This window comes from Lipomyces chichibuensis (assembly GCF_038497645.1).
Source record: "Lipomyces chichibuensis strain CBS 12929 unplaced genomic scaffold V1513scaffold_54, whole genome shotgun sequence".
Classification (NCBI taxonomy): Eukaryota; Fungi; Ascomycota; class Lipomycetes; order Lipomycetales; family Lipomycetaceae; genus Lipomyces; species Lipomyces chichibuensis.
In genome coordinates this window covers 25,180-37,394 of record NW_027117506.1, presented here as the reverse complement: position 1 = coordinate 37,394, position 12,215 = coordinate 25,180, and the positions used below count along the sequence as shown (strand labels likewise).

Sequence of the window (12,215 nt, the reverse complement as noted above, 5' to 3'; positions counted from 1 at the left end):
ACAAAACAAATGACAGCATATAAATGAGAAACCCAACAATCCTTGAATCCTTGCCTATACCAACAAGTCAATTACAATAAATATATATGACAACAGAAATCAGGTGTCGCAGGCAATGCTAATTTTCAACGATCAGGTTCTGTGAAGCTCTTACTCCTTTTTGAACCGCTTGGGGACACGCATCAACCAGTACATGAAAATGGCACCGAAAATGTTGAAAACAATGTACACCCAAATGAATCCAAAGTTTCTCCACCTATGAGAATAGTTTGATGACACACTAGCTAAGAACGCGTTCGTCGACGAAACAGAGCAGAACTTGCATTCCGAGGTGGCTTCCGGGTTCATAATTTGGCCACCATAGTTCGACATGTATGGTGCCATGTACTCGCCGCACGTCAAATTCACGATCGGGTCAAAGGAGTGAAGCTCGATATCCGAACAATGGACCTGCGTATTGGCGACTGCGACAGACAACATGGCATCTACCAGATATGTAAATGGCGATACGCGGTACATGAATATCCAGAATCCAGGCAAGGAAGTCGGGCCCGCAAGTACACCACAGAAAGTAACGCAAAGCGAGAAGCATAAGTTAGCGATATTAGCGGCTGTATCCGCAATTTCGATACCGGCGACTGCCATGTGCGCGAAGGTCGATGTAAAGATTAAGAAGCCGACAATCAACAAGAACATAAGCCCGCCACGTTCATGCACCTGATGCGTTGGCTCTGCGTTCTTGTACAGGCCTATCGGATAATACCATGTAAAGTAAGTAGTAACCGCGCAAACAATCTGCCACGGAATTTCTGCGACTATGTTCGCCGCTATGAATGTCTGCCACGAGTATGTTTTGGAAGGACGCTCACGGACTTCATAAAGCGAACGCTGAGTAACAAAGTGAGGCATCATCTGGGAGCACAAAGTGCCGAAAATCATGAACAACATGAAAATCGCAAACATCTGGTTCTGAAGACCCTGCAAACTGGTGCCTGCATTCCAGTACGAAAATCCGATGAATAAACCCGTTGACGTGACAAGACCGACCTTAGACCAGATATATGACGGCGTACGATAGTATTGCTCGCAAACACGCTTCAACACTGTCAAGAATTGTTCCGCATATCCAACCGAGAACTCCTTAGTTGACGTTTCGTCGGACTTTAGAGGAAGCTTCGACAGTTCTTCGCGCATCTGATCAATTTCTGCACGAGCGGCGGCTCTCTCCGGACTCTCCATCCAAACCTCAGCCCAATCCTTAACAGCGACCGACCCTGGAGCTGCACCAACAACTTCTAACATCCATTCTGCAGGATTTGCATTGGGAGGGCAATGATGTGAACCGTTTCTCTCAAAGTAACTAGTTAATGTCTTTGAGTTTTCGCCTATCTCGCCAAAGTACACCGTCTTACCACCATTAACCAAGAACAACAAACGATCGAACTCCTGGAACAAAACAGCTGATGGCTGATGAATAGTACAAAGAATAGCCTGACCGTTGTTGGCAAGCTTCCTCATAAGAGAGCAGATGGACCAGGCCGTCTGAGAATCAAGACCTGAAGTAGGCTCGTCAAGGAAGAGAAGAAGTTCAGGCTTAGCCGCAAGTTCGACCCCGATAGTAAGACGTTTGCGCTGTTCAACATTAAGACCTTCACCGGGAACACCAACGACAGCATCAGCATAGGACTCCATTTCGAGAATGCGGATAACTTCATCAACATAGGCAATTCTCTCGGTACGCGGTATTTCGGCAGGTTGGCGTAGGACAGCGGAGAAAGTCAAAGCTTCACGAACAGTGGAAGTAGACAAGTGAAGATCCCGCTGTTGGACGTAACCAGTTTTGTGCTGGAACGAAGAGTTCCGCTGACGACCGTTGACCAACATCTCACCGGTGACGACGCCCATGTGAACGCGAGAAGCCAGGACATCGAGAAGAGTAGTCTTACCGGCACCGGAAGCACCCTGATAAATGTCAGCTGCTATCGACACTGAATCGACGTGTCAATACACACCATAAGAGCAGTCAGAGTACCAGGCTTCACAAATCCATCCACAACATTGAGCAATCTTCTAGGTTCACCCTTGATCTTGATATCGTAGCATACGTCTTTCCAGAAAAAGATGTCAGTTTGCTTCAGCAAATTCACTTCGTGAGACCACGAATCGGATTCGATATTTTCTTTGTCATGCGAGAGAGCGTTCTCCTCGTCATCAGCGCTGTTGGCAGCAGGAGGAAGTTGACCACGCTTGAAGACAAGAACTTCACCCTTAGACTTGGCAGCCGAGATGTATTCGGTGGCAGTAAGATAGACAGCGCAGAAGAATACGACATAAGCCCAAACAATACCCAAATTCCTGCAGTAACTGATTAGTAATATATTCTAATGCACTAACAAGAAAATATAATTACCTCCACAAATGAGATTCTTTGTAGTCGAAACTCAAGCGAATGTAGTTGAGAAGAGTCATGGGGCCAGATCGTAACGTTAACGTACCTCCCAGGTCTACCGAGGACCATAAGCATCTCACCAGGTCGCAGAACACCTTCAAAATCGCGGAGAATCTGAATTCTTCGTCGGTTAGCCTTAGTGATCAAATTGACCGAGGAAGTGACAATGTTGAGCAGGACGTTGAGAACGGTCTTCTGGTAGTCAGTGCTGGACCCGAAACCGTGGGCGGACAGTTTCTTGAAGGCAATCCCGGCTGTTCTGATGGGGTAAGTCTCGGGATCGCGAGAGACGATATCGAGCATAGCTTCGATGAAGAACTTTGCCGAGAACTTTTCGGAGAAGGGGTTTAGTCTGGGGTCGGTGGAGCCATCGAGGAAAGGGTTGAGGTCCTCTTTGGACTCGAACCCATTTTCTCCGCGGTCGGAGTTAACGGCAAGTTGAGTAAGCTGGCGGGCAAGCTGGGTGACGCGACCTTCGTATTCGTTGTCTTCTTCTTCTATGTACATACCATCGGAGGAGACTTCTTGCCGGACACACCCATCGGCAGCAAGGGAGTCATTGTCGTTCTCGACAAAAGACATTTCAATGGTTCCTGAAGATAGTAGAATGCAATGTGAACAGGACTAAGCTGAACTGAGGCGCGACCTCAGGAAGGGCCGCATTTATGTACGGCTTCCCGGCCCTGCTGCCCGGCCCTGCTGCCCGCCGGGATCCGGGATCCGGAAGGCCGGGAAGCCGTAGGCAGGTGTTCGATGAGCTGATGTAACGTTGTTCCACCAAGACCGAAACAGCTACGAGCAGGATGATGCGGCTGACTGCGGACAAAGCCGTGCGGCTCAGGGTTACCGGGTCACAAAAATGCCGATTCAGCAACAAGTTCGAACTTCGGTCGCATTATTCCATAAGATAATCATTTGCACAGATTAGCTCAGGCGCTCATTTCCTGCATATTATCTCGCTGTGTGGAGTTGCTCAAATGGTATGACGCTCTGACCGCGCACTCTAGGCCGCGCTCTGGTTATGGCTTCTGGCTTCGGGGCCAATGCCAAATGGATGCCGTCTGGTCAGATCAGTGACATATCTCACCCACGCCAACCGCTCCAGATATTTAATTCTTCTAAGCGTTTCTAAATTGTTTATTGATATTCACGGGTTTGTTTTCGCCTGTTGTCTCTCCGTCAAGGAATTGATGTCTCCGTTTATACGGTCATCAATACGCCACAATCTCTAGCAGATATTAATTTGAATTTCCTATTTGATAATCATAAGTGAGCCTCATGTTGAATTATGAATCGTGATGAAAGCGCCACACGATTTGCTCCAGCGGATACAAGCGAATATGTAAAGTCTTGAATATGGTGATTCCATCGAGACGCAACTCAATATTCAAACAGAGTACAGCACAATTACCGGAGATATAAATCAGGAGAAAGCCTTGCGAAAGGTCTAATATATCAAGTAATTCAGATCTTTTAAAAGGTTAGTAAAAGCGTGGAAAGACGCCTAAGTCTGTGGCGGTTAACATCGGTCGGCGTGTATCCAAAACGTGACCTAAGCTAACGATGTTGTGGGTTAGGGTGGTATTAGGTGGTCTGATGTCAATCGTCGGGAAGTTGAATGACTCGAGCGCCGCTGTGCTGTGGCTGTGGCTGGGACTGTGGGTGCGGCTGTGGAGGCTCGTGCCACTATATGCCTACCAACAGAATGTTTCCCAGCTGGGGTTCCCAGGTGGATCCGACTCGGACCCGTCAGAACGGATAAGTTCAGAGTTTGCATGGAAACCGGATGTGACTGGCGGTAATTGTATCGCGGAATTTGCTGCGACACTACCCTCTCCGGTCCAGGCAGAGCGGATTCCGGCTCGTGCGGCTCCCGTTGTCCAGCTCGAGACCAAGCCACTGTCATAACACACCAATCGTGCAATAAAGCGAGACGATCTAACTCAAGCTCGAGTGAGGGCATTGTCGAAAGTTAAATGGCGCATAAATTAAGGAGATTCATGGAGCTAATACGCTAATCCTCTTTGGGACGGCCAAAAATTTCATCTCGTACCAATTGGCGCGATCATTTTTGCCTAGGCTGCGTGGTGTGGAAGATATGGCTAACCGATAATTTGAAAAGGAAGCAAAGGAAGACGGAAACATTGCATAATCTTGGGTGGAAATAGACATTCAATGTAGATCATTTTCATTTTTAAATATGGATTTTATAATTTATTTACTTCACAGTTAGAAGTTAGTAAATAAATTAATGAACTCTCATTATAATAGCAATAACAATGTATAAATTAGAAGCAATTTAATATATTCGTATACTGTTTCACAACGACACCGCTAAGCGTCCTCACAGTCATTACCCGTCTGTCAGCAACAAGAGCATTCTCATTGTTTCCGGACTCATAGAATGCCTTCCGAGTCTCAATAAGTCTCATCCCTTGTTAACTTCTGATGCCATAATTGCAAGGAATCCCAGGCGTCTAATGCCATCAGGAGGATTTCTTTTTGACGCGCTTTCCACCCACGCACAAGGCCATCCAGTCTTTTTATTCGACAACTACTCTTGTAGCGTCAATGGGTTCAGTTTTAAAGCGCCACCGATGGAAATCAGATTGCCGCTCCCAGTTAGGCTGCAATCGTTGCAACACTTCGCCTCTAAATTATTTCTTGATGCGCGTTCCACCAAGAACAAAGCAGCCTTTTTCGCTCGGCACTAACCCTGTAACGCCAATGGCTTCAGTTTTAAAGTACCGATCCATATCGGATTGCCGCTCCCTCAGGCTGCAGTCGTTGCAACATTCTAGCCTCTAAATATACTGTCTCCCCAATGAATTGTGAGTTTGTTTCGAAATGGGATGCATACTCTATACTTCCGTTTCTGCAACGGGCCTGCTTTGACGCGCGGATCTAGCATTACCGGTGCGTAATAGGTGTCCGATTCATTATTTCTGGTACTTAGCCAATCCGGCTGAAACGACAGCAGTAAAATCTGCATTCAGTTCTGAGAATTCTTCCTTACGTTCAGCTGCATCCTGTAGAAGGTCTTAGAGACCATCATAGATCCTCAGTGTGAGACTGATTTGTGGTGTACCAGTTGACACTAGTAATGTGAACTTGTTATATATCGTAAGAATATTATGTACTTGTTGCAAATACTTCCAGTCTTCAAAGGAAAAGGGACGATTGGATGAATTTGATTCTGTAATCGAAACTCTTTGATCTGCCTCTTTCACCCAAGTCCATCGTCTAGCAATTGGCAGGTGGGCTCCACAGCGAGGTCTACAAAGATTGTGCAAAATGTAGGTCTTTGAAAACTGTAAACGGCTCTGGCGTGCATGTCGAATCCAATGCCCCCTCTGAAACATTGGACGGCGTGTGCAGATAATCGACAAATAGTTCTCGAAATCTGGCTTCTTGGGCCACAGACCACAGTATATAGCCTTGGATATTCTTGTCTTCAGAGTAACTCCATACCGTTGCTGTATAGATCGCGAGCATACCGTCGGACAACGCCGAACACCTCCTGCAAGCAGTGCAAGGTCAACTGTGCCATTGATGGACTTGAATGCCTTGCAGGGTGAATCCTAACGCGCCATCGGCATCCAAGGTCTTTATTAGAAGGACGAACTTCCCCACAGACGTGCGTCGGCCCCTGAAGCAACAATGTACAACGTAATCAAAATTCTGGGCTAAGTCAAGTAGTTCACAGAAAAGAGCCTTCTCATTAGTAGAACCTTGCAAACTTTGTCACGCTCTGACTAAGAGAAATGAGAAGCTGGGATTCCGAAGCACCTCGATGCGACGTCGAATGCAATTTCCCATGTCGGCACGCCGGCAGTGGTCGGAATCGTGATACTATCCTAATTACGGGCAGCATATACCTGCGGCGCGCACAAGTTTTCCTGACAGAATTAAATTGTGAATTCCTATGTACAAGCATGGGAGCATTGCGCTTCGAAGGAGATTTGCAATATCACACCATTTGCTAACTTTGCTTCTCTGCTAATGCTTAAATTAAGCAGAAAATAACCATCCGAATCAACTGGTGTGCTCTAGATATTAACAGCAAAATGTATCATAATTATACCAGGCGAGTGAGATATAACCGGATTCTTTTTGATTAATGACGCGATGGCCAGGACGCTGACTACATTGGTATTTTCCCAAAGGACGACAAATATAAACCAGCCAATTAAACAGTTGAAGTCACACGGCTTGCCAGAAAATCGAGTTTGGAATTCGTTTTCAAAAAAATTTACCCAGTTTGTATTATCAGCCAAAAGCCTATTGGCCGATGGCGATGATCACCGTCTAATTCCGAGCACTTGTCTAAGGCTGCAGTCTGCCGAACCAAACGCCATCACTCAGAGGATTGGTGTCTGACGGACTCCGCGAACGTCAAGCTATTTTTGTTTGTTTGTTATCCCAAGCCCAAGTCCGGTATGTCCAGCTACTGTCACCTTAATGCCGTCGAATTACTTGATTCACCCTCCCTGGGTCTTCAGTTGATGATGCATTCTAACATTGCTGACAATTGTCGCATCGGTCGCATCGGGCGTTCGCTGCCTGCTCCTTCATTACCCTTCTTATTTTGAAATGGCATGGACGCATTATCAATATTTCAATTGGGCATTGTATGGAATCCGTGTCCTTGATTGCCCTCTATCTCAAACTCCAATCAAATGCTTCTGACATTACATGTCGCCCTGTTCGCCACGTATAACCTTGAACTCGCCCTGATGATACATTCCAGAGCCTTGTTGCGTGTTTGACTTCTGCTAGTTAGTTGTCCGACTTCGGGTAGACACTTTGTAATTTCTTACTCTTTTGCCCTCTGTGTCGCTCTGAACATTACGATAATGCAGGCCGCTTTGAAGTTCCGGTCTCTTGGCTCGTGGAATCTGTAAACAAAACGGCACTGCAATAACAATAGTATGATGACAGAAGCTGGGAGTGAATTCATTGACTGAAAATGAGAGTCCGCACTGCAATAATGGCCACAAAGCTAACACAAATTCTGTATTGGAGGCTTATACGCAACTAACTGCTCCATGCGATTGTTTGACTTCATTCACTGTCGACTTCTCGGCAGGCGTGGCTTGACTCCAGGTAAAGGAATCAATGGTGGGACGGAATTGAAGTTGGTGACCGGCCGGACCACCTGATAATTACAAGGAGAGTTAGCACAACCAAATGGAATAAATCGTGGGCGTGGCAATATCCGCCATACGGACGGACGGTCGGATCAGACGTTTATTCTCTGTTCAAGAAGAATCAGTTAGAAGAGACAATGCCGAAGCACTGAATGGAATTTCGATATAGGTATGATTGTCTGTACTCTGTTGCAAAAGACTTTCTATCAACTAATGACCTATGGGTCATGCGAGGATTCGTCCCGGCTTACCACCAGCTTATTGCTACACTCAATGCTTTGCAGGGCTATAGAGAGCCGTTTTGTATTCAACGATCGACTTGCTGAAAAGTTTAAGGCTGGGGTAGCTCGGTCAAAGCTCCATGCCCTACGTTTCTTTGAATATCATTTATTCCCTGAAGTTCTAAGTTGTGTTGTAGATGATTGCGACATGCTCCTTGGGACAAGTGGCATCCAACTCTTCCTCTCGAGCTTCGTACAGCGGTGTTGAGGATCGATAATACATTGTTCTTAAGACCACATAGACACACACGCCCCACACTGAGATCACAAAGTACGTCAAATATAATGCAGTGACACTTTGTGTTTTGTTTTCTTGGGCCAGCTAACGCACACCCTCTTCCAATTTTAACATATTATAATACAACAACTAATCTTCTAGGGGAGAATTGCAAGATATGGATAACTCCTCAGCGCCTTCACTTACAAGTGCTTCCTGAACTCAATTTAGCCCTTTGTTATGAGGCCGTTTTGTGACAAGACAATCTTGCTTAGACTGTTAAAACTACTATTTCAGTACTAATGTATTCAACAAGCGAGTGAGCCACGCCTGTAGAAAACACAATCTAAGATCATGGATTATTACCTCACCACACATACATAATTGAGTTTTAATTTAAAGTTCTATGATAGTTTCCTTAAGGTACTTTTATTTCCATAGAAAACAGACCCTAAGCACCTCGTCGCAGGCCTCTAAAGATCCTGTAACGCAACGACTTTCTGGGTGAATTCCAAAGCCCGACTGACCAATCAACCACTTCCAATCTTTGTAATATGCCTTGTAATTTGACTCCTTGCTCTTCAACTTCTCGATCGATAAGACGTGTTGAATATTTGAAGGAGCTCTCGATCGGACGACCTCCAAAGCGCCTACACAGAACTCTTGTTTAAACCTTGAATCGGCACTTTTCCCACTTCTGACCTTATCCAAGAGAGTCATAAACAGTCCCTCCTCCATTGTATAGGTCCACGCTAGCTTTGAAGGGCATTTCTGGCCTGTTTTGATAGATCCAATCTCTGTAGGCTCTGGTGCGGAGGCAGAGGGGATCGGTAGAGTATTGAAAGGGTCTTCTGGATCAGGAGGAGGGAGGTATTCGAAACGGTCTTTTGGCAATGGCGGGGGAGAGAAAGAGACAGTAATGTGTCTTCTTCAAGATGCTCTATAATCTGTGAAGGCACATAGCCTCACGGCGACTTCTCTTATTGGTACGGGTCATTTCAAAAATATCAAATATTGACACGAAAGAGAAGAAAATTGGCGTGCAAAGCCTTGAATATAAAATTACTAGAGTCGCGTTTGAGTCGCGTTAGGCGGTTGTAAACGCTCCCAGGTTATTTTCTTTTAACGCGCAAAATTCGTGGCTGATCCGGGTAAATGGAGCTTTTAAATAGAAGGGAATAATGCCCCAACCCTAAATGGACCTCCCATTGAAAAAAGTAAATGGAACCACCATTTAAAAAAAAAATCAGGTCCTAATTCTTTTTACACGTTCGAGTATTATGCCAGTTTCGCCGCAATCGCCACATCGCCTTTGTTTCATTGGTTTAGATCGTTCTGCCGCGGTTCAGGCGGTATCTGCTTATCGATCTATGTCCTCTGTATTAAATCAAGACCTTCCTGCACTGTTAGGGTTTCCCCATGCTGTAAACGCTTTCGACAGCGCTGGTAACGCCGATTTGCGGCTTGATTCGCCGTTCGTAATGCTTTTTACCTCCGCTTCAAGAAGGATGAACGAATTCATCGCCATCTCACGCACCGCACCCTTGACAAGTTGATCTAGTGCCTGATTGATGGAGGCTGGTGAGCTATTCTGGTGCCTTGCTATTCGGTCTTTTTTTCAGAACTGTTTGCGCTTGCAGATCCGCTGTAGTATATGGTGTTTTCGGAGACTATGGGGAGTCCTGGCTCGCTGGTTCAGGGGTAGCATTTTCTGGCACTAGATCCTCATACCCTGAACGTTATCAGGGTCAAAAAACATAAGCCTGGACCTCGACAGCCTCCCTGAATGTTGCTCGTTGTCATGGTGACCTGATAAGCTTTCCGAAATGCAGGTAGAAACTCGAGCTTGGTGACATGATTGATATGAACGATCATGAGATTCTCAATTTGTTGTCCAGCCATTGTTAGCGGAACCCACATGGTAAATTACTTTCGTGATACCACGAGCTCGGTGACGTTGTCCCGCAAAGATCAAAAATGGTGGGATCGCCCAGCCCTGGGAGTTAACGAATCACCGTGACTCATTCTCGATTGCCTGACTGAGTTGTCTTTGAACGAGAACGTCTCTCTGAGAACATACCAGTCGAGATGACCTTGTTTCATCAAAGTTGTAAATGTCCGCGTCAATAATTCCGTACTTAGCTATAGTATTTCGTACAAGCTCATACTCCTCACAGAGGGATTTTACGATTGAGCCTGGTTCTAATCTCCGGGCACGTTTTATAAAGCCTAGTTCTTGCCCACCTTGCCTCCCGTGCGTGCGGCCAGCAGCTAATTGGCCATATCTTCAACACTAACCAGACGAGGCGAAAATCCTCGTCTGGCTTTCAATCTCGAGAAGAGCTCGTAAGTTTTAAACTTCTTGCGTGACTCTGGCTCAAGTACTTTCCGTAGCCACTCTTAGCCATCGCTATCAGACATCCAGCCTATGGTACTCGTTGAGAATCGCCATTTGGGAGATGTCCATAGAGCGGGGACCCCGAGGTTCTTCTTCGCTTCGAGGACTTCTGCGCCGGCATCCTTATCTACATTCGTCTCACGACATTTCGTCGTGGATATCTATCCTTTTTGTCATCCTCTCCTGATTTATTGTGAACCAATCCTACCAAACTGACAATATAGCTATCGCGCTGCCATCTTCCAGAGGGACAATTGCTCCGGTAAAAATTGGAACAACACATCTTGATCCAATCGGCCAATTGGGCTTACAATTTCAAGCTTCAGCCCAATCTTTGTAATAACATTCAATATTTCAATCGTCAGGGTCCCACGCACGACATACAACAAAGTTAGCATTCCCCGTTGCGTACTTCCGGAACATGAAGCAAGCCTGAAAGACATGAACGCACGAGCACAATTCCAAGCCGCTCGGCAAATCTTTGGGAGACACTGGAGAATAGTGGCGGTGATTGGGTTCACCGCACTTCCTCAAAACAGATGACAGAGACACGCGAAACAGCGTTCGAGCACAATGAAGCTGACAAAAACTGATAATTCGGTATCTCACGAAAGAACCAAGTACCATAACGTTTTGTTTTACCCATACATTGACAAGGTCATAATAGCTTAGAGAGGATGTTCTACTTCGTTCGTATATGAGCAGACATTAGGGCAAAAGGGCTGGCTAGAGATCGATTCGGTCAGCGCCTGAAGCAACTTTAAATGCATAGAGACATTCGCAGACGATGTGTTGTAGTGCAGCGTTTTGCCTTGAGTAGGAGCGGGAAGGTGCGAAGGAATGGCGAAAGTAGAAAGTCGTTTCGAGTGGAGGGGTTCAAGGACAGGAATACCAAGGCTCAGGCACAGATAAATGGCCTTCTATCATAATATATAACCACTCCACTAAGGAGCAATCAAAAACCTCAGAATCCTGGATACGAAGCAATATAGTCTATGTCAGAAGTTCCCGAGAGAATTGCATGTTCGTCTATGCTCAAGCACAGTAGGCCCCGACGCTAATTCGTATTACGCGAGAAGTCCGATTTGAGCTTGCAAGAAACGAAAGGGAAAGAGAGCAACAACGCAATGGCCGTGAAAGGCGAAATGTGAGAACATCGGAAAAGAACTTGTCCAGAGCTTGAGAAACACACCGGCAGGGCTCTAATATCGGCGAGAGTGGTTAAATTCACGTCTGAAGACGACGACATATATACAGTATCGCAGTCAAATGCGGGACCGAGCTGACTTACAATGGATTACGGATCTGGCCGAGCGAGGCTCATGACTAGATATATCTATGACATGAAAGCTTCGAACTGGGCGGGTGTTGCCCATTGAAAAGACAACATTGAGTGCACCAATCAGTAGCAGTAGTCGAACACCAGCAGTCGGAATTATTACATAGATAAGTACTCCTCACTGCTTCGGCGCGGTCAAGGACCATTGGGCACCCGACGAAGCTCAGTCTCAAGCGATGGCTTGCCATGGGCTGTAGCAGAATTGCTGGCCTGCGTCATCATCAATGGGACGATGAATGGTACAGCATAGGTCACGTTACATAAGCATAGATGAGTAGTGACAAACCGATACTTGATGTTGCACACAATGGAGGTTTGTTAGGCACTACAAAGGTTTGTGCAATGAAAGCGACTATTGTGTCGTAGCAGACAACTTACAGC

The 12,215-nt window shown here is 46.0% G+C and overlaps 1 protein-coding gene across 1 annotated transcript; it reads right to left on the bottom strand.

Annotated features, from left to right (window-relative positions):
* Positions 1-150: 150 nt before the first annotated feature.
* V1513DRAFT_385287 (ABC-2 type transporter-domain-containing protein) lies at positions 151-2,469 on the bottom strand (the record flags this gene model as incomplete). The annotated part of the gene is made up of 3 exons (XM_066895209.1): positions 151-1,962; positions 2,013-2,355; positions 2,411-2,469. 3 exons carry the CDS (start codon positions 2,467-2,469, stop codon positions 151-153), a joined length of 2,214 nt encoding a protein of 737 aa, XP_066750975.1.
* Between the last annotated feature and the right edge of the window lie 9,746 nt (positions 2,470-12,215).